Source organism: Strix uralensis, chromosome 23 (assembly GCF_047716275.1).
Source record: "Strix uralensis isolate ZFMK-TIS-50842 chromosome 23, bStrUra1, whole genome shotgun sequence".
Taxonomy (NCBI): Eukaryota; Metazoa; Chordata; class Aves; order Strigiformes; family Strigidae; genus Strix; species Strix uralensis.
Genome location: NC_133994.1, coordinates 100571 through 124630, shown reverse-complemented (window position 1 = coordinate 124630; position 24060 = coordinate 100571). Strand labels below are relative to the sequence as shown.

The 24060-nt window shown below is 48.4% G+C and overlaps 3 protein-coding genes and 1 long non-coding RNA gene across 12 annotated transcripts; 2 read left to right on the top strand and 2 right to left on the bottom strand.

Moving 5' to 3' along the window:
- Window positions 1-1053: 1053 nt before the first annotated feature.
- LOC141954119 (uncharacterized) lies at window positions 1054-5773 on the bottom strand. Its single transcript, XM_074893324.1, has 8 exons — window positions 5708-5773; window positions 5408-5501; window positions 5068-5253; window positions 4936-4952; window positions 4147-4198; window positions 3685-3883; window positions 3199-3585; window positions 1054-2002 (listed from the first exon to the last, which is right to left on the bottom strand). Exons 1-8 carry the CDS (start codon window positions 5771-5773, stop codon window positions 1666-1668), a joined length of 1338 nt encoding a protein of 445 aa, XP_074749425.1. The 3' UTR covers window positions 1054-1665.
- On the top strand, window positions 1893-17191 carry SLC45A1 (solute carrier family 45 member 1). 7 transcript variants are annotated; one of them, XM_074892823.1, is made up of 9 exons: window positions 1893-2029; window positions 6557-6969; window positions 8001-8093; window positions 8544-8768; window positions 9826-10565; window positions 11727-11880; window positions 12980-13156; window positions 13854-14059; window positions 14126-17191. In XM_074892823.1, exons 2-9 carry the CDS (start codon window positions 6570-6572, stop codon window positions 14405-14407), a joined length of 2277 nt encoding a protein of 758 aa, XP_074748924.1. In that variant the 5' UTR covers window positions 1893-2029; window positions 6557-6569; the 3' UTR covers window positions 14408-17191. The 7 variants fall into 7 exon arrangements, with proteins under 7 accessions (XP_074748924.1, XP_074748925.1, XP_074748926.1 ...); XM_074892824.1 differs by lacking the exon at window positions 1893-2029 and adding an exon at window positions 3234-3356; XM_074892825.1 differs by lacking the exon at window positions 1893-2029 and adding an exon at window positions 3620-3672.
- Window positions 17192-20585: 3394 nt separating this feature from the next.
- MRPS16 (mitochondrial ribosomal protein S16) lies at window positions 20586-21296 on the bottom strand. The gene is made up of 3 exons (XM_074892832.1): window positions 21256-21296; window positions 20904-21164; window positions 20586-20829 (listed from the first exon to the last, which is right to left on the bottom strand). Exons 1-3 carry the CDS (start codon window positions 21266-21268, stop codon window positions 20705-20707), a joined length of 399 nt encoding a protein of 132 aa, XP_074748933.1. The 5' UTR covers window positions 21269-21296; the 3' UTR covers window positions 20586-20704.
- Window positions 21297-21339: 43 nt separating this feature from the next.
- On the top strand, window positions 21340-23712 carry LOC141953899 (uncharacterized). Of its 3 annotated transcripts, none has more exons than XR_012632038.1 (3): window positions 21340-21393; window positions 22417-22795; window positions 23474-23712. It is a non-coding gene; the product is annotated as an uncharacterized LOC141953899 (long non-coding RNA). The 3 variants fall into 3 exon arrangements; XR_012632036.1 differs by having other exon boundaries at window positions 21355-21474; XR_012632037.1 differs by having other exon boundaries at window positions 21367-21518.
- The last annotated feature ends 348 nt before the right edge of the window (window positions 23713-24060 follow it).

Below are 24060 nucleotides of genomic sequence, written 5' to 3'. Positions count from 1 at the left end.
GTCATGTGTGATATCTACTGGCATAGTTTTTCCTTGACTTCTTTGCAGATAACCTGCTCTTCTGTAGGAAGTGGAGGGATAGCTTGAGGAGGGCATGTGCAGGACCCTCTGCAGACATAAGAACTTGGTAACTCATCAGGCCTTCCCTCTTGGGGTCACTAAGCATAGATCAATCTTTACTCCAGGATTCATGTGGCCTTTGGGTGTTCTGAAGTGGTGGCCCCCAAACACAGAACAGCTTTCACAGTGTGTCTGTTTGGTACAGACTTTGTATCCCCCCCGAAAAGAATCACGTTGTGCTTGAAAAAGAAGCTGCTGGTTCCAGGTGGATCACTGAATGACTTCACGAAGCCACTGAACCTAACTGTAAGATGTTTTAAAATGAATTTTAAGATGAAAAAAGAAAAACAAGCACCCAACGTCACACAACCAAAACCCCGTTCTTCAAGAGACAGATCAGCATACTCTTTGTTGGTGGTTTGCACAGAATTTCACTCGACTGGAGCTAATGTTTACCTCGGAGGAAAGGGTTATGAGGATAGGAAGAGAGGTTTCCAAGAAGCAGAGGAATGGTCCTGATCTGAGGAAGTCAAATAATGAGGTCCACTGGCAAATGAAACAGTGAGCCTAACAGGGAGCTGTAAAGGAGCAGAGAGATGAATACACTGCAGAAGCTGCTTTGCGGAAAGACTTAACAAAAGAGTTTAATGAATGCAAAACATCTTGCACCCAGAGAAGGTAGGAGGGAACAGCGCAGATTCATAGCAGTGGGTATTCATCACCAAAACTCGCTCCTTTGAATGCTGTTGGGTTAAATTAGTACAAAGTAAATGAGTATCTTTACATTACAACAATTTATGTGTAAGCTCAGCTCACACAGGAGAGGAGATTTGTGGTTTCTGTTTTGTCTAAAGCCCAAAGGATGCTGATAGATGAATGCACAGCAGGAATTGCTTTCGTTCTCTCCATTGTGGTTACCCTGGGAAGGAGTAGAGCGCCTTGTCCCGCCATCCCAAGTGAACAAACTGTGCTAAATGGTGTAAGAGTTAATCCTTTTAAGTTCTGAGCAGACAATTTTATTTCATTGAACATGGAATAAACATGAGTTTAATGGCTCAAACATTCACAGGGAAAAATCGTCATATGCAATGGCCACGACTGCCTGCCAACATTAGTAATATAACTGGCTCTCCATGCCCAGGTGGAACAAGAAGCATTCCTCAGTGACAAGGAACAGGGCTCTTAAATGCCCTGTTCATCTGCTCAGTGTTTGCAGAGCTCTCTAGCACATGGATGGTGGGGGGGACTGAGGCTGGCGGGAGCACAGGCTGTTGCACGGTGTTCTCGTGTGGTCACTGAAGGGATGGCTGACCATGGGGCTTGAGCAAAGGCGGCAGCAAACAATAGTGGGTGGTCTGACAGCCACAGTCTCAGCTCATTTAGCTGTCCCTGAGCACTAGAAGCTGGGCGAGCAGTAGCTGGTGCTACTACAACTACTGCTGATGGTAATGGCTCCTCCCAGCAAACGCCGTGTCTTGCCCCACCTGTCTGATCCCTTTGGCAGGCAGCAGACCTGCCTGCTCATGTTCTCTTACCAGCTGTGGCACCTGGCTGGACCTTCCCCTGTTCCTGCCCTTCATCCTTAGGGTTGCAAATCTTTGCTGCTCAGAAGCGTGAAGGATTTTTCCAATTGCTGTGGTACTGGAGGCATGTAAATAAAAGGAATGCCATCAGCCCATGGTTTTGAACAAGAACATGATTGTTTTGTTCCAGAGCCACAGCAATGGTTTTAATCAATTCATTGAGAATGTGGCTTCTAAAACCAGTTTGTTCTCTCCATAGGCAGCAAATGGAGCAGTGGCTGCTGTATTGTGGATGAGACCCTCTGGCAGGAGGACCACAGCATTCTGCTGTGGTGGCAGCCATCTGGCATTGGCACTGAGAAAGTGGCGTGTGGCAAGGCTGGATTGACGCAGGCTCCGAGAGTCCCGTATCTGGGGATCTGAAAGGAAAAGTGCAGCACGGACAGGTAAGAGACAAATCTGCCAGAAGGACCGGGGGTAGAATGTATGTTAAATGAGGAACCTGCAGCATCTTTGATAGAAGCCTGTGACAGTGTCTGGCAGGGCAGCAGCAGAACACATGTTGTTTGGGGCAAATAGGTGTATTTTGGGATGCATCCATTACTCAAAGATGTCTAGGACATCAGACTGACTCTCCCATCTATGTTTAGTTTATCTGCATGAGCATTTTGGCATGGGTGAAGGAGAAGGTGAAAAGGTGAACTGGATCAAACAGCTGAGAGCAACAGTGCTGGTGCTTGACAGGTTTCTTGCTCACTTTTACCTAGTCTGGCAGAATTAAGCATGTATCTTAGGGTCAGTGTGGGAACAACGTGCAGGGAACGGGGCACGGGGCCCTGCCTTAGAAAGCAGTAAAGGGAAAAGTTTTGCTGCGCCTGTTGATGTGCTGGTTGCAATGTGGTTTTGAGGAAGAACATTTGTGAGGATAGGTGAGGAACCCAGTCCCACTTTTCATTTAGACCAGTACAGACCCCCTTCTGCCCCATAGATGTCATTGTGCTGTGAGTGAATAACCCTTAGTGTTGCAAACAGGTCCTTTACACTGCTGTTGGATTACATAAATGCTGACGATGATACTTGACCAATATAATGGCTAAACCGACATTAAAGATTGAACACCACAAATCAGGTGACGGAATCCCTGGTGGTAAGAATATTCGGTGGTCTCTTGCACACTGCAAGATTACCCAAATTTCTCACCATTTCTTGACGGGGTTTATATGAACTTGAGCACTAGCTGAACACCCCACCTGCCTCCAACAGTGCTCTTTGGCATCTTTTTCAGATGTTGTGGTTGCACCACCTACCACATAAATGAGAGCTAGTTTTCTACAGACAAAGACACAATACCTATTATTCCTACTGTGACTAGTGATTTAGGTGCAGGGAAGCCATTTTTCTGCTACAATATTCTACAAGATCTAAAACGGTAATATATAATAAAGATTCATGCAGTGTTATGGTAACCTCTGGAGATAAAACTAAGCATCCTTGATGCCCTGAGTTTGAAGTTTTTTATAAGTACCCAGAGCAGACCGCACTACATAACGGGGGGAAATTTGGAACATGAGCACAAACCACGGCACTGTAGAACCAAACCCCCAAGCCACCTTACCCGCCCGCGGAGGCGGAGCTAGAGGAGGGAAGGGTGCAGCACCATCTCCGGCACCTGCTCCACAGGCCTATCGAACACCTCCGGCCCAGCTCGCCATCTGACCATCGCGATCCGCTGCCACGCCGGTGCCGAGAGGGGAGAAGCCTGTGGAAATGAGGGTACGGCAGCTGGCGCCGGCCGCTGCGGGAGGTGGCCGGAGGCAGGCGAGTGGCCTCCCCCGTCCGCCGCGGGCCCAGGGCTGCGGGGCCGGCCCGGAGCCGGGCGCGCCCGGGCCCGGCGTGGCAGAGCTCTGCAGGGGAAGGGGCGCCGGGGCCCAGCGCAGCGGCGGCGCCGGCCGTAACCGCCCCCGGGGGCGGCCGCTTCCGCCGGCGAATCGCGGGGGACCGGCTGCGGGGCGGGCGGTCGCGACGTCACGGCGGCGGGGCCGGCGGCAGCGCGCGGCGCAGTGCGGGCCCGGGCCGGGCGCCGCGGGAGGTGAGGCCGGGCCGGGGCGGCCGGGGCCGGGGCGCGCTGGCGGCGCCTCCTGCTCGGGGGAACGGCGCCCGGGGGCGGTGGGGCGCGGCGGCCCCGCCCTGCGGCGGCGCGTTCTCGGCTGGCAGCTGCGTTTGGGCGGCCCGCGCAGCGCCGGTGTCCGCGGGGCGTCCGGAGCCCTCGGCACCCACCGCAGAAAAATCGAGTCCAGATTCTGCCGAAGAAGGAGAAACACCTTTTCGGTGCAGGGAGCCCGGGAGGAACGGGGCCGGCCGGCCGCGCGCCTCGGCGGTGCAGGCGGCAGAGCCGGCCTCGGCGGGGCCCTGCAGACCGGGGTGCGCCGGTGCGGGGAACAGACGCGGTGCCAAAATTCACAAATAACTGTTGACGGTGAAAGCTAGCGGCCGTGTAATGGTTTTCCACGCTGCGTGAGAGGTTTCCTGCTTTGAAGCTGTGGTGACCAGCGGGTAGGTTCACCTGAGGACAGGCTTAAGTCCTTCGGAGGTGTCCTCTGGTGAACGGTTCGTAACTTGAGGAAAACCGGCAATGAGGAATATAGGCTCAGCTCACAGTTTCACGCTGACTTTCTGCTGGACTGGTGATACTCTGTCAATAATAGCCTTTTGTTTTAAGTAATTACAGAGCACCTTGTGTATTTTTGAGCCATGCAGAGGGGTTCTTCTGTCACTAAAATGTTGCCACTTACAACTTGTGATACAGTCTCTGCAGTGCACAGTACAGACAGGAAGATGAAAGAGGATCTAATATGAAATAAAACTTAGAGATGAATAGAGGGAAATCAACACTCTGGGTGCAAAGGGCAAGGCGTATCAGTGGTGAAAGGGAGTGCTAGCACAGCTGTATTGTGTCTCTGTGAAAGGGTCATTAGAGCATCCCTCGCAAGTCCGACTGGGTTTTTGTTCTGTCTTTTTTCTGGTATCTCTCTCCTAATTTTTAACAAGTTCTCATTGTGAGGGAATTACTTTGACCTGGAGGCTGAGCAATGTACTCCTGCAAAGTAAGTACTCTGCTTATGAACGACGCAGATCATAAGAAGTTTTCAGTAATTTGTGAAAATGTTGTCAAGGGGAGCACTGGTGTGGGCATCTTCATGAAGTCTCCATACGCTTCTCCTTCTGTCAGTCTAGGGGACTTTGTGTCTAATGAGGTTTCCTAACAAAATGCAGCTTGCTGTTGGTGCCTCGTGAGATGGGGGTTGTCAAGGCATGTAGCTACAGTTATGAATTGCTTGTTGTTCTCTCTTACGTGGTATGTATCTTGGTCTGAAGAGGAGCAGTCTCAAGGAAACCCATGGTAAGCGTTAGCAATACTTCAGTAGATGTCTTCTGTCTCCCAACCTTCCTTCTCCCCCTCAGGCCCCAAATACAGTCAAGTTACCCCAGCTGCAGTCTTCTGTGAGGTGCTTGGCATTCACTTTTGCATTGTGCAGTGTCTCTCTTTCGACACTTGTGTGGAGGTGGGGATCTGTGTAGGGCATCATACCACCATGCTTAACAACCTTTTGTGTCAGCATGACAGTAAACACAGGGTGTGCAGCAAAGAATGGTGTTGGTAGACTAAGGGCTACAGGAGGAAAGACTGGTGCATGAAATGCACTGGAGGAAGTAGCAGAAAACAGGAGTTTGTGGGAGTTCTGTACAGCCAAAGAGCAGAACAGCTGGAAGTCTTTTCCCCAGTGGAACTGTAAGCAAAAAAGTAAGAGGGTTGGTTTTTTTACTAGTGTGCAGCTGTGAGGGTTTTCCTGAAGAGGTGTGGGGTGATGTGGAACCATCCTTGTGCAGCAGCCGCCTTTGGTCCGTGGGCAAGAAAGCCTAAAGAAAAGGTCAGACTTCATGAGCTGTTTCCATTTCTGGCAACAAGAGGCAAGAAGTCACATGTGGTTCGTTAATTCAGCAGGTCTGTTGGCATCTATCCTGAGATGGTATTTTGGAACCCATTTGGCAGTTTTACCCACCACAGTATGTGCACTTTGGCTACAGGAGTGATTCTGATGAGACCTGAGGAGGCTGCTCGGTACTTGAATGCCGTTAATCTCTGAGAGAGGAGTAGCAGTGCTGAGGGTGGCTTGTGGGGTATGCGTCATCTTCTCAGGAATTAGTTTGAAACTTCAGTTTCTGTACTGAAAAATGATACCAGCCTCTGGTTCCAAGCATATTTGTTGCCAGCTGACCTCATCCAGGTGTTCCACTTGTGTAGTCTGAGCTTCAAAACACGTTCTTTGGGCATTCCAGTAAAGTCTTATGTAAATAGAACCATCGAGAAGCAGAGGATCAGACCCTGTCCTTGCAACAGCAAGTCCCTACTGAATTCAGGAATGTAAATAGAACGGAAACCCAAATTCAGTCATTGTGAAAACAGTTTTGCATTAAGCCTTGGCCTCAGCACAGGCTGCAGGAATGGTAGGATCTGTACCGAAGGGTGATTTCACATTGCAGCAGGGTTCTGGATCTGCAGCCAAGCCACAGCTTTGTGTTATTGTAAACTTAAACTGAGGTTGTGATTCATCTTAATTTAACTCAAGTGAATTTGCAGATAAATGTAAACCTATTGCTGTTATGGGAACTCCTGGGAGGTGTGACATGTCTGGCTGCTAATTGTTTTAAATATTTCAGTCTTAATCCCAGATGATGGTAGGCAACGCCTAGGTAACCGAGATAGAATCTCTTGACGTCTCATTTGTGCAAAGATGGAGATGTGCCTATAAAATGTACATGCCTCATGTCAAGAGATGGAGAGAAAAGGTTGTAGCTAATATGAAGGCCTCACTCAGTATGAGAAATGTTGAGAAATTGCTTGAACTTCAGTAAATGAAATTAAGCAAAGTTTTCTTACTCAGCCATTTTATTCTGAGCTATTTTTCTTCCAGACGCCTACCCGTGATGATTCCACCATCTGCAACAACCCCCGTCAGCGATGCTGCGCTCTTGCCAAGCATGGCTTCTCAGGAAATCTGGAGGTCACAAGTTCCAGGCTATTCTGGATCGGTCACACGGCACATAAGTCATCGGGCCAACAACTTCAAGAGACATCCGAAAAGGAGAAAACGCATCCGCCCTTCGCCACCACCACCGCCAAATACTCCATGTCCTATTGACTTGATTGACTTTGGGGATCTCCAGCCTCAGAGGTCTTTCCTAGAACTCCTGTTTAATGGGTGCATTCTCTTTGGGCTTGAGTTCAGCTATGCCATGGAAACAGCCTATGTTACCCCTGTGCTGCTTCAGATGGGGCTTCCGGACCAACTGTATGGAATGGTGTGGTTCATCAGCCCTATATTAGGTAGCTTTTCATTGTGCTATTTCTTCCCTCTTGTTTCTTCCACTACACGGGGGTTATATGTTTTTGTTTTCTCTGCCTCAGCTGTTCCCAAGTATATTCTGTGTGCTCTCGAGATTAAGGAGCACTAGCCATAATTTTAGACAATGGAATGGATAAATATTCTTGTTGTGTCTTGCCTGAAATGGGCCTGGTGTGATCACAAAGTCTTCTTTTCATGGCTTCTCAACCTCTTACATATTGTGTGAGGGCAAGCTTTGGTTACTCTGTTCCTATATTTAAAAACTAGCAAAAGAGGATCAGGGTATCCATTTATGTCCCTATGAAAAAAAGCATACGGAGGCAGTTCCCACGGGTGTGTGAAAAAAGCAGAGTAGGATTGCCTTCTCCTGTTTAACTTTCTGAAACAAATGAAGTGTTCCAATGGTGAAAGACCATTGACCACTACTGTTATGGTCATTGGATTACTTGCCTTAGCGCGGAGGCGGGGCTGGAGCATATCCATTACTATGGGAAGAACCATAGGATGGGCTATCGGAAACTTTGTTCTGCCTGTTCTTGTACTCGTGGGATGTACTTCAGGAGAAGAGAGTGGATAGGCCTCTGCTCACAGGCTGGCCCAGAGTAATACAGGCACCTTTCCAACTTGCATGTTTGCTTCTTGCTATCTTCCAAGCTAATTCTGCAGGGGACATCCCATCTAAGGGTAAATGAAATAGCTTGTAAGGAACAGAGTGCTTTAGAATGTATAACTGTTGTGCTCTTACTCTTCACCTGAGGTCAAATTCTGCTGTATTAATGGTGCAGCCTGAGCTGCCGTGACAACAAGCAGCGGCGCGTTACATTATTCAGTCCCCAACCTGAGAAAAGCCAAGGCAGTACACTGTGTGCACACCTGGGTGACTGGTACCCACTGGGGATATCACTGTGCCATGGTGTCCTGCCTTCAACTGCCTTTTAAGGTACCTATTTTAACTTCCCTGTGAAACAGGCTTGTAGCAAAATGCTACTTATCAGTGATTCCTTTTTCCTAGGATTCTTGCTACAGCCTTTGCTGGGGGCCTGGAGTGACAGATGCACATCGAGGTTTGGGAGGAGAAGGCCTTTCATTCTGGTCTTAGCAGTAGGTACGTCTTTTAGAAACAATGGGCATAATGCTTGTAAAGTAGAAACATTGCGCATCTCTTTCCTGTGACGTTCCCTGTGGTACTAGGCTGAACAAAACGTCTCTGAAGTGTTGGGTATTATGGGTCTGAAGAAGGTGGTGAGTGGCACTGAGGTGATTCTTTGGCAGCCGGAGATCCACACGTGAAAGCTTCTCTTGTCAGAGTCTGAAGAGATGATGTTTTGAGGGTCAAGAATGTGGTTTTTTTGCCAAAACCAACTCCAGACACTTGTAAACTTGAACAGTGGAAAAGGTCATGCTCATTCCCCAGACTGTGGAGATCTGAACAAGAGCAATAGTGCTTGCCACAAGGCTGTACAGGTAGTATAATGCTTTTAGAGCATGGAGCAATGCAGGGTTTTTTTGCTTACGAGCAATCAATTGATTGAATGTGATTTGGTTTTATTCCCAGGAGCGTTGCTTGGGCTCTCGCTTATGTTGAATGGCAAAGATATAGGGAGTGCCTTGTCTGACACTGCAAATAACCACAAATGGGGGATCATTCTTACGGTCTGTGGTGTTGTCCTCATGGACTTCAGTGCAGATTCAGCAGACAATCCCAGTCATGCCTACATGATGGATGTGTGCAGCCCAGTGGATCAAGACAGGGGCCTCAACATCCACGCTTTGTTAGCAGGTATGCTTTCTTGGTGCTTCCCGAGTGATGTCAATGCTAAGTAAACAAGCCCTCCTGTGAGAAAGCAGAGTGTAGATCACTGGCCTTTTCCTGTATAAGCATAATAACCGAATATCTGGAGAGGTAGCACTAATTAACTTTGAAAACAAATTTCTGCTTACTGCAAAAGGCTTTTGTAACTACCAAACAAAACACAGTCCTGGACTGTTACATCTGAAGGTCCCGCACATCATTTGTAACACCTGTGGAAACAAAATTATCCCTTGAGGGAGGAGGTTCGGCTTCCTGCAGGTGTGGAAAACGCCTTTTTTAGTTGCTCTGTTGGAGGGAAAGCACATACTGGGCACTGTGATTCCTCATCGCTGTCGTCTTCAATTGCTGTACTGCCCTAGTCTAGTTTTCCTCTCTGTCAGGAGACTCTTTCATGCTCTTGAATATGTTCATAAGAAAGAAAGGATAGTATCGTAAGGCTTTCAGCACGTGAATGGAGCGAGAGAGGTATCCGGTGCCTTCAGAACTTCCATGTTCATTAGTAGTAATGCAGTGGCAGTTTTGTACGCTGTCAGCACGTTGCTGAGTAATGAGCTTGCTATGCTTCTGAAGTGATTCGGTCTGTCTTGGACGCAGTTAGATCTGCGTTCCTCTAACTGAGTGAGGAAAATGGATTTTCACTTACTTTCAGGAAAACAGTCTTAGCTGACTGATTGCAGAGCCTTGCCACGAGGCTGGTGGACACTTCTGTTTTACGGACTGAAATAGCTGAAGGTAAAGTGGTTTGTTCTTGACAAAGAAAGAACTACCATTTTTGATTATTTGTATCATCACTTCTACAGCACTGACCTTCTCCCTCTTTCTGTACCGTGTTTGTACATCCAGACTGTCCTTGTGGCACAGATAACTGTGTTTATTACTTCATTTGAATTGAAAAGGGGTTGATTAGTAAAACAGAGGTAACACGTTGTATTCTACTCACAAATCATTAGACAAATGATGCTGTGCTGTTACTGACTTCCAGCATTGGCTAGGGAAGATAATCTCAGCTTTGTTTTTCCACCAGGTCTTGGAGGTGGCTTTGGTTATGTTGTTGGAGGAATACACTGGGAAAAAACCAGTTTTGGAAAAGCTGTGGGAGGGCAACTTCGTGTCATCTATGTCTTCACCTCAGTTATACTGACTGTCACTACTGTGCTGACTCTAATTAGCATTCCAGAGAGACCCTTAAGGTCCTTTAGCAGGAAGAAAAAGGTGATGAAGAGTCCAAGTCTTCCCCTCCCTCCCTCTCCACCTTTCTTCTTTGAGGAGGGTGTAAATGAAAGCATTGCTTCTCATAACTCAGCTCACTTATATGCAAGTTTTACGAGTCCCGTTTCCCCCCTCAGCCCACTCACGCCCAAATACGGCAGTTTTGTCAGCAGAGACAATTCCTTGACAGGAATTAATGAGTTTGCATCATCATTTGGGACTTCAAATATTGACAGTGTGCTTATAGACTGTTTTACAGGCGGGCACAGTAGTTACTTAGCACTTCCAGCTAGCTTGCCCAGGCAGCCCGTCAGTGTCAGCTTTCCTCATGTGCCTGATGGCTGTTACCGAGGAGAAAACGGAGTTCTGGAGCAAGGGGAGAGCAGCATAACGCCAGGGCCTGACGGCGAGGCCCTAAGGGTGGGCTCACTGGATGCGATAAAGCCACGGTCACCAGGGATCCTGAAAAGACCTCAGACCTTGGCCATTCCAGATATCGTAACAGGACACTGTCCAGAAAATAGCAGACGAAGAAATGTAACCTTCAGCCAACAGGTAAGGGCGGAACATCAATTATATGACCATGTAAACCTGAGCATTCATTTAATCTCTTTATATAGATTTAAATGTGCAGTGCACAAATCCGTCCTTAAAGAATGCTCATGATAGTTTGCTCGTAAAAGTCATTATGGGAACAACATACCAACTATGACTTGATCGGTAAAGTAGCGGGTAGGATGTGAATTATGACTGGCAGTCTGTCAGCTGCCTTTGTTAAGATGGCAGAAATGGGAGCGTTCCAATCTCACCAGGCCACATGTGAAAGTTAGGTTGGTATTTTTAGCTGTGCTTCAGCACCCAGGGAGCTACCACATGAGAGCAGAAAAAGACACGTTTTTATTGAGACTATATCTTCCCTTTCCACAGAAATACCTCAAGATAGGGCCAGGGATAGGATTCTCCCATGAGCTTCTCCTTATGGCAGTCATTACATCTGGTTCCATCAGGGAGGTGAGGTTTCCCTTACCCAGGGATAAGACTCTGACCTCACCTCCCACTGTTGGTGATAACTTGGAATGTCTGAGACCTCTGTATGCTGGCCCATTTTTTTATGATCCAGGATGAGGTAAACTGTCCTCTGTTGTTTTTTGGTTTGGGTTTTTTTGGGGGGTGGGTGGGTGGGTGGGCCTTTTGTTAGTTTTGTTTGTTTGTTGCTGTTGCTGTACTTTGACCCAGTTTATGAGAGCAAACTTCATTAGGGCCAGGATCTTACATACTGTGCATGTAGAAATCAAGCATCAAGGTTAGCAAGCAATGAGAATGTTTTTCAGTTAAAACCAGCCTCTTCTTCACTGTTGTCTCTAAAACTTCAGGAACCAAATTCACCTGAATGTGTGGGTACAGCTCCTATTAAATGCAATGGGATTTATGCCTTCCCTATGCCAGCATCTGGATGTGGTTGCCAAATGAGAAGTGAAGAATACTGTTCAAGTATACTGAAAGCTGCAGCGTGGTGCTGCCATTTAACACTTGTTCCAAGGCTGAACTTACAGCTTAGCTAAATACACTGTTCTTAATGTCCAGGTCAACATACTGCAGCAGCACAGTTTAACTTTTAGATGATCAGATAGGTGTGTAATATTGCATAGGTTTGTTCAAAGGATGTTTGAGGTTTTTCTGACTGTGTTTGTTGACCTGGGAGTTCTTATGGTACAGGTTGCTAATATCTTGCTGAATGGTGTTAAGTATGAGAGCGAGCTGAATGGATCAGGCGAGTCCTCTGAGCAACCACTCTCCATGAAACTTCTTTGTTCGACCATCTGCCAGATGCCCAAGGCTCTTCGTAACCTCTGCATCAACCACTTCCTAGGTATTCAGAAAGTGCTGTCTTGCTTTCACCGTGAAGTAGTCTACCTCGGGTGAATGTTTTAAAAGATTTTATCTATTGCTGCAGTGGCTGGTAACTAGAGAGGACATGATTTGTTTCATATACACTCACCAATAAGGTACTTTACTGGTATTTAGGTTCTTAGAACACTGAGAAAGGGAAAAAAAAACCCCACAACAAAACAGTAAACCCTACATTCCTAGAAGGGGTATAACAACGGCCTAAATCAGTGGGACTGTTAAATGGAATGTTTACACTGGGATGAGAAATGCCACTGAACCAAGAAACTTGAAACTTACCGACTTTTTTTTTTTTTTTTTTTTAAACACTCTGAAACTGGCATTTCTGAGCAGAAAGACAAGTATTTCCCTGCTTACACCCGAGACTGGCATTCACATTCCTCCCTTTGACAGCATGTGTGTAGGGGTCCCAGAACAGGCTGTGAGGAGGCGCAGAACACCACACTGCAGGAGCGCCTGTAACCAGTGCACTGTTACCTGTACATCAGTGCGTGACTGATGGTTAGGAGGGGCTTGCAAGCTATCCAGTTTACACAAAATTGGACAGAAGGTAATGGGTAGTTAAAACTCACTGGCTGTGAAAGGAATTAAGAGACTGCCTGCATCAGTGACCCTGATGACGGTTTTTTGAGTAGTTTTTAACTATCAGAGGCACTCTAGAGGCTGCAACTGTGACATAAGAAGCACACCTTCCAGTTCTGTGTGGGAGGACAACAGCAACCTGAAATGACTGTGATGAACCACTGAAACTGAGCGTTTTGTCCTGTCAAAAGCTGAAGGCAGCTCAGACTGCTGTAATCTGTTTGTCTGTCTTGCTAAACCAGTATTCTGTGGCCTGCAGTCAGCCTCTAGTCTTTAAAATCCCAAATGTCTTTGACAAATATTGTAGCATAATGCACAGGGAACAGCAGCCTCGGATAAATGTGGCTGAATGTTACATAATACTCATGTTGCACCTGTCTTCAGTTGTGATTTTTAATACAGCTTATAGCATCCATGTCAGCTTACAAGGAGAAACAGATACTCTGCAATCCTAATAGGTTACTTCTGGCTTCTTTCAGGATGGCTTTCGTTTGAGGGGATGTTACTCTTCTACACCGACTTCATGGGAGAAGTAGTGTTTCAAGGGAATCCAAAAGCGCCTCACAACTCAGATGAGTATCAGAAGTACAACGCTGGGGTCACCATGGGCTGCTGGGGAATGTGCATCTATGCATTCAGTGCTGCTTTCTATTCAGGTACTTCGTACAGCCATCTTAGCCACTGCTGTGAGAAAGATGCACCTGCTCCTTAAGTGGCTTTCTGCAACAAGTAGTCTGGCGTTTATGTTGCGCATAGCCTGCCACGCAGCACGAGTGCTGAAGCAGTGTGTTCTTTTTCACTGTCTTGTCTCTGCTAGCTAGCTTGGCCTGCATGGACAGCAGATGAGATTAGCAGTCCAGTGAAAATATATCTCTGTTAGTATATAGTTCCTTTTATGAAGTGGCATTTTCAATGTATGTTGAATCCAGAAATACACGCAGCCACCACAGGCACAGTTCTGGTGCAGCAGCACTCGGTGCCCTTGTGCCCCTGGCAGAGCGCCCTGGTGGCACGCACAACCCCAGCACCTCGTTGTATGTGTCGTGCGTCTGCCCTGCCCCCTGCCAGGTTCCCATTTCCCCCTCCGGGACAGGGGCACTGCCAGGCTTCAGCTCTGCTGTGCCCTTCATACAGGTAGGGCAGCAAGGCTGCATCGTGGCAGCGGGATTCAGAAGGGGTCCTTGGTGCTCACATGTGAGCCACCAGTTACTCAAAGGCGTAACAGTTGCTGCTGAGATGTTGCTGCCTAATGGCTGGGCTGCGGGGCCTGAAGGTGCACCCCTTGGCTCCACTAACCAGCTGGCAGCAGGGAGGGCTACAGTTCACCCCGAGTGCCGTGCTGTTGTCTTGCAGCCGCGCTGGAGAAGCTGGAGGAGCGGTTCAGCACACGGACGCTGTACTTTGTGGCATATTTGGCCTTCGGGCTGGGCACGGGGCTGGCCACACTCTCCAGAAATGTCTATGTGGTGCTGTCACTGTGTGCTACCTACGGCATCCTCTTCGCCACGCTCTGCACTCTGCCCTACTCCCTGCTCTGCGACTACTACCAGAGCCACGAGGTGAGCCCCGGGCTGGGGAGGGGAGAGGGGGTCACACGGCACCCCCTTATGCTGTGTCCCCCACAGTTTGTAGGCTCGCAGGCGGAGGGCACGCGGCGCGGGATGGGCGTTGACATCTCCCTGCTGAGCTGCCAGTACTTCCTGGCACAGATCCTCGTGGCCCTGGCCATGGGACCGCTGACGGCGGCTGTCGGCAGCGCCAGCGGCGCCATGTACTTCGCCAGCCTGGTGTCCTTCCTGGGCTGTCTCTTCTCATCCCTCTGTGTCACCTACGAGTCGCCGCCCACTGAGGAGCTGCCGCCCGCCGAGGAGCAGCGTCCGCTCTTGCCCCGCACGCGGAACGAATAAACGGGAGAAGCCGCCACAGCCTCCGCTGCCTCATTGCGTCGCCCTTGGTCTCCCCATCGTGGTGCGGTGGGCTCACGCGCCCCCGGGACGGCAGCACTGGGCGTGGCAAACGGCAAGAAGGTCTGCGCTGGCTTCACCAAGCTTTCCCCTGCCCGTGGGAGGGCAAGGGGCGAGTCGGTGGCGCGTGGCACCGCTCATCGATCCCCTGAAGTGACAAGGGCCCATCTGTGACCCTGGGGCTACAGCAACAGGAAGCGGTGGTGTCAGCGTGGGGTGTTCTCTCCGGCTGCCCCGTCGTTCCCGGGGGGACGAGTGGCATTGTCTGGCCTGAGGCAGGGGACCTGAAAGTGTGGTGCCCGGGCACGGTGGCAGCGAGCTGCGGGGCCGCACATGCTGCTGTGGGCACCGCCACTGCGGGAACGCTGGGGCTGCGGCGCTCCGTCAGCTTCGTGGGCAGAAGGTGCCATCTCACAGCCAGGGAGAGTGGCCCGGTCCTCGGTCGTCGAGGTTAGCGGTGACTCTTGTGAGGCCTCGGAGAGCGGCAGGGCCAACCTGCAGGTCCCAGCCTCTGCCCGTGGTAGACCTGGCTCTGGAGAGTGCTTTTCACAACTTTGGAAAGGCTGAGAGTGACTGGTCTTGCTCAGGTGGTGTAAAGTGCCACGGCTGGGCTCCTGGGTGCGCAGAGCTCCCACCAGCAGAACTGCTCCACAGAGCCGCTGTGGGGTGACGCCGCAGTGGCCTGGCTCCCAAACCTTGCTATGTAGGTTCTGGCTGTGGTCTACAGTGATGGTTGCCAATACACGCATATTTCCTTCCACATTAGACTTAACTAAGACTACAAGGGCTTGTGATGATTTAGCAGGAGGATGGGCAGTTGTCCGTAACCCAGCTTTGGGGAGAAGGGTCTTTTTGCATGAATTGCCCTTAGGCAGAAGCTTACTCTCAAAGTTAGGGTGAGAATTTAAGAAAAATAATGTGTGTGAAAGCCTGCAGCACATCATCCTTGTTTTTCATACAGTTGTACCTTCTGATGTTTTAAAATCTGCATGGGGATCAGTGATTAAGTACTTTTCAGCTAGAGCTGCATCTTCTGCATCTCATTGAAACTAGTAAAAGGGCTTTGGGTTTCATTATCTGAGATAATTAATTATTTTGATTTTGGAAGGTTGTAACTGTGTGAGATCTCATAGAAATTCCAGTTAAGCCCAGGAGTCTTTTGAGAGCGAAGATGACAACTGAAATCCAGTTAAAATTATTTCTATGATCCCTGTCAGCCTGCATCTGTATTTGGGTAGGCAGCCAAGGTTTACCAAGCCTGATGGGCCTTTTGGTGTTTATGCGTGCTGTGCATGGCATCCTTGTAGAGGTTATTTTTGCTCACCTGGTCTTTAGGTCCAGAAGAAGGGTTTTCTCTGGAGCGTCACTCCTTTTAAATGAGTTGTACTTGACTGTTCACCTAAGTTTATTCTGATGCTTGATCTATGATGCCAAGATGAAATAACTTGTGTAATCTTTAGCTGTTGTGGCTTACTGTACTCCAGTGCTGAAAGCATAATGCACGACTTGTAAGAACGTCTTGTTTTTATCCTCTGTCCCTGAGTATTCCTTTTTTTTTATTATTTGAGAAGCAAGTTTCGTGAGACTCAGTATTTTCTTAAATGGAGGAACACTACTGAAGTTACGAAGTCAAGCCCTCAGAGGTAAAGGACCGTCACACTGATGAGTCTATTCATCTTTCTTTTTTTTCCTTTGGGCTTATGTAGTGTCATATCTGCAGGAGTATCTGTGATGTGCCGTTTCCTTAATTATAGGACAGCTGTCTCCAAGAATGTTCAGGATGAAACTGAAACAAAATAGCACGAGATACCATAATTTGGCGCTTCTGATTTCTGACAATCTAAAGACTTGACTTTGGAGAATTTTTCTTTTTTTGTTGGTCTGCTGTGTAACCTTAATTTCCCTTCCTTATTGAACTTTTAAACTCAAATTTTTTTTTTTTTGGTCCCACTACCTAATGCAGTACTAGTTCTTAAAATGTTTTCTCTCTTTAAGTTTTGTAGCCAGCATTACTGCACTAAATGGATCTTGAGCACTTTCCTTTTCTAGGTAGCTGGAGTTCCAGATCATTTTGTTGCAAGCAAGAATTTTCAAAAGATTCACAGAATTGATGAAATCAATGTGTTTGATGGTAATGTTTGTCTCTGCTTCCATCTGTAAATAATATTACAAAATACCTTTATGTAGTTAGAAAACTATTGCTATGCTCATACGCATTGTCCAAGAGAATATATGTTACATTTGCTATTTTATGGGATATGGACTTTATTTTGCATATGTATTTATGTAGTGTTTACATACATGGTACTTCTAAGTCAACATCAATGTATGTCATTTTGGGGCTTTGGGCAATACTGGTGGTGTGTGGAAAAAGCCCAGAGCGTGCCACCATCATGCAGAGTTGGAAGTTGCACCAAATCCATAGAAGTAACTTAAAAAAGAGGCACTGCTTACTTGCTTATTCTCTTCCTTTGTCATACAGCTTGTGTTTTACAAAAATTACTGTATGTGGTCACTGTTGAACTGTGAACTGCAAAGTGATGTTTACCTTTTGGAATCCAAATGCTTCAAATATTCTGTCTAAATCGGCAAGCTGCTGTTTAGAAGTAAGATGCATGAGTTTAGGCAGAAAAGTGATTTTATGCCGTGCTGTAGTTTAATCTCTTCAGCAGTGCCTAAAGGCTAATTTTGATTAAGTCCTTATCATTAAAAGTTGCTTGATGGCAATTATTTGTGGATGGTCATAAATGTATTTCTAACACATATGCAGAAGTAAGGAAAATGGAGAGAAGGATGGAGAAAGCACCTAATAATTGTCTCATGTTTGTAATTAAGCTAGCTGTAACCATTTCACTGTGTGTCTGCAGTTCACTTGACCTCTGCTGTGTCTCTCAAAAAAGACAACCTACCAATTTTGGAACTTCTGCTGTATCTTTGAATGAAGACAATAAGTCTTTTCAAGAATCAAATCAAGTAAAATTGCATGACTATATACAGAAAAAAAGAAAAGTATACTGGGAATTACTTGGAAAGAGTTGTCTAGACAATTTATTTCCTACTAACAAGTAGTTAGTCATGTTGTACTCTATAGGAGATTATTTGATTTTAAAAATTTGTCTTTGGTTAAAGGTGACTTTCCTAATGTATATTCTCCCTCCCTCAGACTGCAAGACAGCGAGAGACTTTTAGATGCCATTACCATCACAACACTCAATGAATTGCTTTAAGTACAGTAAACATCTTGAGAATTCTATGACTGCTGGAGCTGAAATGCCAAGGGAGATCTCCAGCATCTGTTTAATCTATCTAAATCGACATTTTCCATACTGCTGGTTGTTAAGATGTAATGATTCATTTAGCCTAGCTTTTCTGCTGGGAAGGTTTTTGTTGATGTTCACTAAGGAAATGACTTGCAGCCATTTTCCATTGCTGTTCCTCTGGGCCAGGCTGCTGCTTCTGTAGCAGGGTCAGTAGAAGGGAAGGTGCTAGTGAAAGTGTGCCTGCGTTTAGGGTGGCAAATTTCAGGCTGCAACACCCAAGACAACAGCAAAAGTTAGGGCAGCAGCACCAGGACAGACTAGAGGTCTTTTACTAGAATACTTAGTTTGTTGGTTTCGCTGTCCATGCTGTCTCCTAACAGTGTGAAGGTTCTGGGAAGGCAGTGTTCTACGCTGTACAAGGAGTTCTTCGTGTTAAAAGCTGTGCCAATATGCTCTCTCTCTCTCATATATCCCATGCAGAAACAGTAAGTGCATGGAATAATGAGAATTTTTGGTGTATGCAGCTTATGCCTAATGCCCCCACCGAGTGGTGTCCAAGGAGTTTTACTTTAGATCTGAAAGGCAACAGCATAGTCCAGTACCCAAGTAGCGCTAACAGTTAACAGTAAACAAAGGGGAGACTGCTTCGTCAGCTTGCCCAGTGTATGGAACACAGAAGTATTCCTGCAGAAGGAAGAAAGCAGGTGATGAGTAATGTTAATCAGATGAATTCAAATGCGAAGTATGCACAGAGTGGGAGTCTGCAGACCGAGGAGCAGTCTGTAGTAGGGATGATGCAGTATTCGCCTATATAAGCTGTATGTCAGCTTTTTTGTTTGTTTTTGCTTTTTCTAGGATCCAGCAATAGCTTTCTTGAACAAAGGATAACAAATTTTGTTGCAGTAGCCAATGGAATGGCCAACAGAGGAATCACATCATCGGAGAAGAAATGACCATTTTGGTTTGTGTGAGTACAGTGCTAACCAAGCTTACGAGAGCTACCTGAACAATAAGGCATTTAACAGTATTGCTATCAAATGCTAGGAAGAATTACTATGTTAGAGATTTGAGCTTCATCTGTATCTTTCTATGCTAGCTTTTCCCATGCTGCAGCCTGATGATACTCTACTCTGCTTCTGGCTTATGCTCGCTCCTTGTATGCAGGTTTTACAGCAACTATCTGAGAATTATGCTTTAAAAGCTCACTAAGCCTTTTTTTTTAAAAAAAAAAACAAACCTTGGGCTGTCCTGTACTGGCACACAGTACTCTGCATCTGTGCAGAACAAATCACTGGCAGGATTGGGTTTACTGCGGCCCAGAGGCTGTGCATTGTTGCACAAACTATTCTTCTGATCCACTTGCAACAGTTCAGGAGCCTAAGAAAGTTACTTGTTTCATCCATGAAAAGAAACAGATCTATCACTTGCACAGACAATGAAGAGGTAGGTAGGTGAGGAGAAACACCCTGTCTTTGTAAATCCCCTCCGATCGGTTGCATGTTGTTTCTCAGTGTAGCAGATGCCTTAGCGGGGGATTTAAGAGAATAGGCAGGGCAAGAGAAAAGCCGAGAGAAGCCACTGTGGAAAGCAGGACCTCAGCACTGCCGGACTCTCCTCTTCACGCTTCCTTCATTTACCTGGTGTTATTACTGTGTCTTGCATCAGTAACCCTATTGCATTACAGAGCACTTCCATGGCACTTCAGTATTCAAAAGGACATGAAAGCAACCGCTTTACTGCCTTGTTTATGATTGTAAGATGCTTTATTTAATAACAAAGTATTTTTCTTAATAGTAAGAAAAGCCAGGCCTCCACTAAACTCTCAAAAGAAACATTACAGACCTCCCTCCTTGTGTTTGAAGCAGAAAGCTCCAGAAAGGGAAAGCTGTGTGGTATCTTTAGACTACGATAGGAAGAACAAGTGCAGATGCAAACCTTTACTTCTGAAGCAAAGAAACTGAGAGTAAGCTAGAGAGGAAGTTCCTAGAAACTGTGTACCAGTCACCATGTTACAGAAAACATGACTCCAAACATTCAGATATATGGAAGGGGGAGGGTATTACAAAAGCAGTACCACCTTTCACAGTGTCGTCCACTTCAAACAATATTTTTTTAATCATTGAATCTTTCATCCGTAAGCAGAAATAAACCCACCCATTTTCAGTATTGTGATTTTGTTAAAAGCAAGCAAGCCCCCTTCTTAAGAGTGTTGTCTGTTCTTCTGTTGGGGTGGTTATGCTACAAGCCTTATCAGGATGCAAAACTGAAAACCTGTCCTTGCCTAACCTCTGTTTGTGTAAGAGTTGTGCCAAAGGAAACCCCAAAAAGCAAGAGCTGTATCTAAGGTAGGAGAGAGGCTTCAGTGAGTTTCTTGCTTCTCGGGATAGGGTCAACTATGTGATGAAGTAGTAACTCATATCTCACTCCATGCAAACCCCATTCCCTCTTTACCCAAGACTTCAGAAATCTTTCCCTTCTGCTTGTAAATTGAACAAATAGGCCCAGAACCTCTCTGTAAAAACTAAACAGAAACGCAGCTACAATGCCACTTTCATTTGTCAGTGCTAGGCCTCTCCTGGACCACTGGACTGTCCTATTAAGAGTAAGTCAGAGCCAGGAGTCAAAACACTTGATGAGTGCAGCAGACAAATGGAAGCTGGCCCTAGTCAGGCCATTGCTGCAGAAAGCGATACGCTAGAGCTAATAACCTAATGCCTTTAGGAAAAGCCGTACGTGCCTCCCAGAATAGTTCCATACCCACATTATAGTAAGAAAACCCCTTTTATATTTGCTGCACCCGATCTGGCAGCAACAGTAAATTTTTCAGAGTGGAGTCCGGAGAGAGCAGCAGAGGCAGAGTGTAGAGTGTGCAAATGACACTTTAATGTGGTCAGGTACCCTGACAGGGCAGGGCGCAGCCGCATCCGGGAGGGCTGGCGCTGTCCTGGGCCCCTCGGCAGCCCCTCGCACGGGGCGTCTCTCAGGATGCGTCGCCGGGCCCGGGCGAGACGTCCGCAGCGGGCACGACGGCCTCCTGCGCTCGCCGCCGCCGCCTCTCGGCGCCGGTCACCGTCATGGGGTGGAGCGGCAGGAACCCCGCCAGACCTGCAAGGAGAGGCGGTGAGCCGCGGCGAGCCGCCCCGGCCCGGCTCCCGCCCGCCCGCCCGCCCCGGGCCTACCCAGCAGCTTCTCCGCGGGCCGGGAGAGCTGCGCGCCGCAGCCCAACCAGTGGCGCAGCCGCTCCAGGTTGAGCCCCGCCACCCTCTCGCCGTGGGCGTTGGGCAGCGGGTCGAGGCAGCCGAGCTGCTCCAGGTACTTCCCGTCGCGGGCGCGCCTGCTGTGCGCTGCCACGATGCGGAAGAAGGGCCGGTTGGTGCAGCCCCCCAGGGCGAAGCGGATCACGACGTGGCCGCCGCGGTAGCCCTTCAGGAGGCGGCTGCCTGCGAAGAGAGCGCGAGGCAGTCAGAGGCCAGGACCACCGGGCCCCCACCGGGCTGCGCCGTGGCGGGGCCGGGCCCGCGGGGCACTCACCCAGCTGCACCATGGCGGCGGCCGGGCCTTCTGTGCGTCGCGGTGCGATGACGTAGGAGGGGCCGGAAGCGCGGCCCGCCGGGAGCAGAGGCGCGCGCGTGCGCGCGGCGGGACCCGCTTCCTTCTCGCCGGCATCGGGTGGGGGCCGGGGCCGCCCGGCGCTGTGGGCCGGGGGCGCCGCGGAGGTCGCGGGTGTCGGGAAGTCTCCTGCCTGCTGCGGTGCGTCCGGCGGGTCTGCCCCGAAGGGCTTTGTCCGTCCCCGGGTGAGCCGGGACGTGCTGGCGGGAGCGGGGGAGCGAGCTGTGGGCTGCGCGCGCCGGGAAGCGGGGAGGGCCGGTCTGGGCTGAGGGGAAAGGGGCGCAGGGGTAGGGGGTGAGGGAGGAGCAAGGGGTGCCGGGGCGCAGGGTCTGGGGGCGCTCCGTCGGCGCAGCTGGTCGGAGCGGAGGGACAGGGCGGCGGAGCGATGCGGGGGGATGTACAGCTCCGTCCTTTGTTTCCAAACCCTTGTGACCGAGACGGTGCTGGATTTGTGGCTTTCCTGTGGAGATTAGATCTCTGGGACGTCTTTCTATATCTCTCTCTGTCCCGATTCCTTAATTCTTTCTGCTCTGCCCTGTAGTCCATCGCTATCTGTCTCGTTCCCTCTGCCTGTTTTTTTTTTCCTTTTTTTCCTTTCTGAGCTGTCCCCTGTCACTATTTTTCCTTTCTCCATCTTTCTCTTTATGGCTCTCGATCCCTCCTTTTAAAAAAAATTCCTCCCTCTGTGTCTTGTAGCCCATCATGTTTTTTCCCCCCAGCAGTGGTGGGACAGGAAGCTTCACCCCACCGCTGCGGCAGGGTCCAAGGGAAGCTGGGCCGGGGCAGCCCCGGGGAGTTACCTGAGAGCTGGTAAAGGGGAAGGAGGTGGGCAGGACCCCAGGCACAAATGCCAGGCACCTCCCCAGCTCGGCAGAGCTCCCCTTGAGCCTTGCACTGTGCAGCTGCCCCTAGCTCTGGCATCTCCCTGAAGCCTGTCCCGAAGCCCCACATCAGCCCCAAGCCCTGTGGGGCCAGTGGCGAGCTGGCCCTTGAGGCACTTCCAGAAGCCCCCGTGGAAGTAGGGGCTCCAATGCCAGGGCTGATCTACGGTAACAACGGTTACTGCTTCTTTCCCTCTACTAGAGGTCATGCTGAGGTTGCGGATATCCATTCCTCCCCTGGAGATGCTGCTGATTGCAACCGCTTTGTGCTTACATATGTTGTTTCTGCCTGACCTTGCTCTCCTTGCACCGTGGGGGCAAAAAGGGACAGGCAGGGTGCTTACTGGCTGTGGACAGGAGCTGCTGCGGCTGAAGCTGAAGAGGCCAGATTAAAGGCGAAGAAGAAATTGACCACCAATGTGCACCGCAGGGGCCGTGTACGTCACCAACAGCATGGTACAACTGCATAATGTGCGAGAGAGTGAGGCTACATGTCTAGAAAGTCTCATCTTAAGAGCTGTAAGACTGCACCAGCGTGGGCTGCCCTCAGACTAGTGACAGTGAGTCCTGATGTGGTTGTGGTGAGTTACTGCTTCAGTAATGTCCTTTTTTCCTTAACTGACGGTGTGTAATTTTGACTTCAGCTGGAAAGATTTTCCAAAATGGAAATCTTTTTCATTCAAAGAAGTTTCATTTTATGAACTTCCCATCAGAGTGGATCTTCAGAGATGATGTATTTGGTGGTAGAAGTCATCACCAACAAGACTGTCTATAAAAAAAAAAAAAAGTCAGTTTCCTTCCAAAGACCCAAGCGCAGCACCTTTTCTAAAAGTTGGTGGCATTGCTGGTCTTTGGGGTCTCGGCTGTAACAGCTGAGATACCGTAAAAACATGTTCCCCTGCAGTACACAGATTAGCAAATCTGCCAGTCCTTTTTGGTAGCCTTATGCATTGCAGCACTGGGGACTCCCCCCCCCCCCCCCCCCCCCCCCCCCCCAAAACTAAAACCATATGGGGCATCTTTTATCTCACTGGTTTTTCTGTTATAGATGAGACTTAAAATGGTATAATTTATGAATTGACTTGCATTGTTTAAACGGTAACTGCCAAATAGCTATAGCATATAATTTGTTAGATGTATTTAAGCAGTTAGCTATTTGTTCTAAATGTTTAAAAAGAGAGGTAACTGAATGTTACAGGGTTTTTTCCTGATATTTTGTTGGGGTGCTCTGAAGTACTTTATTTCTGTCTCACTTTCAGTGGCGCGTTTCCTTGGCAGTTCAGCAGCGTCTCTCTTGGGCAGTGCAGCTGGCCAGACGTCCCTGCTAATTATGGAACACACCAAACCCCCCCTTGTCAAGTTGTACGTGTGTATTTTGGAGATAGTGTAATGGTATCAGCTCACAGCTGGGCGAGTTCAGGGAATGCAAAAGGAAAATCAAATACTTACACATCTAATAAAAATACTTCTATAAACATATGCCCACATTTATACTAAAGAGTGAGGGACTGAGCTTTATTCTATTCTTTATTTTCTATTTTACTCTTTAAAGTTTTACACTTCACTCCTGATTTTATTGACTCAGCAAGCAGGATGTGCAGCAGCAGCAGCACAAGGGCTGCGGCTGTTGCGGCGGATCCGTCAGCCATAGGTTCTGATGACGGTACGACCTTGTCCTGCAGCCTCGCAGGGTTCCCTCCCTGCAGCCCTGCTGTATGGACGGGATGAGACATTCCGACACCAGCAAGAGCGTTTGCTTTTATGGGCAGGATGTGCTCGGGATCGTATCAATCGGCCTTGCTGGTGATTTGAGGAGTTGAAATCGCTCCGGCCTTGCCAGGGTGTG

What these genes read in the sequence shown, in the direction of transcription:
- SLC45A1 (XM_074892823.1), top strand. Translation starts at nt 6,570, where the DNA reads ATGATTCCACCATCTGCAACAACCCCCGTCAGCGATGCTGCGCTCTTG. An exon ending in GTTCATCAGCCCTATATTAG is followed by an intron (nt 6,970 to 8,000) that starts GTAGCTTTTCAT and finishes CCTTTTTCCTAG; the next exon opens with GATTCTTGCTACAGCCTTTG. An exon ending in CAGTGCTGCTTTCTATTCAG is followed by an intron (nt 13,157 to 13,853) that starts GTACTTCGTACA and finishes GTTGTCTTGCAG; the next exon opens with CCGCGCTGGAGAAGCTGGAG.
- MRPS16 (XM_074892832.1), bottom strand. An exon ending in GCCCGCGGAGAAGCTGCTGG is followed by an intron (nt 20,830 to 20,903) that starts GTAGGCCCGGGG and finishes CTCTCCTTGCAG; the next exon opens with GTCTGGCGGGGTTCCTGCCG.
- LOC141954119 (XM_074893324.1), bottom strand. Translation starts at nt 5,773, where the DNA reads ATGACGCATACCCCACAAGCCACCCTCAGCACTGCTACTCCTCTCTCA. An exon ending in CAGAGATTAACGGCATTCAA is followed by an intron (nt 5,502 to 5,707) that starts GTACCGAGCAGC and finishes CCTTTTCTTTAG; the next exon opens with GCTTTCTTGCCCACGGACCA. An exon ending in AGCTCCGCCTCCGCGGGCGG is followed by an intron (nt 2,003 to 3,198) that starts GTAAGGTGGCTT and finishes TTTTCCTTTCAG; the next exon opens with ATCCCCAGATACGGGACTCT.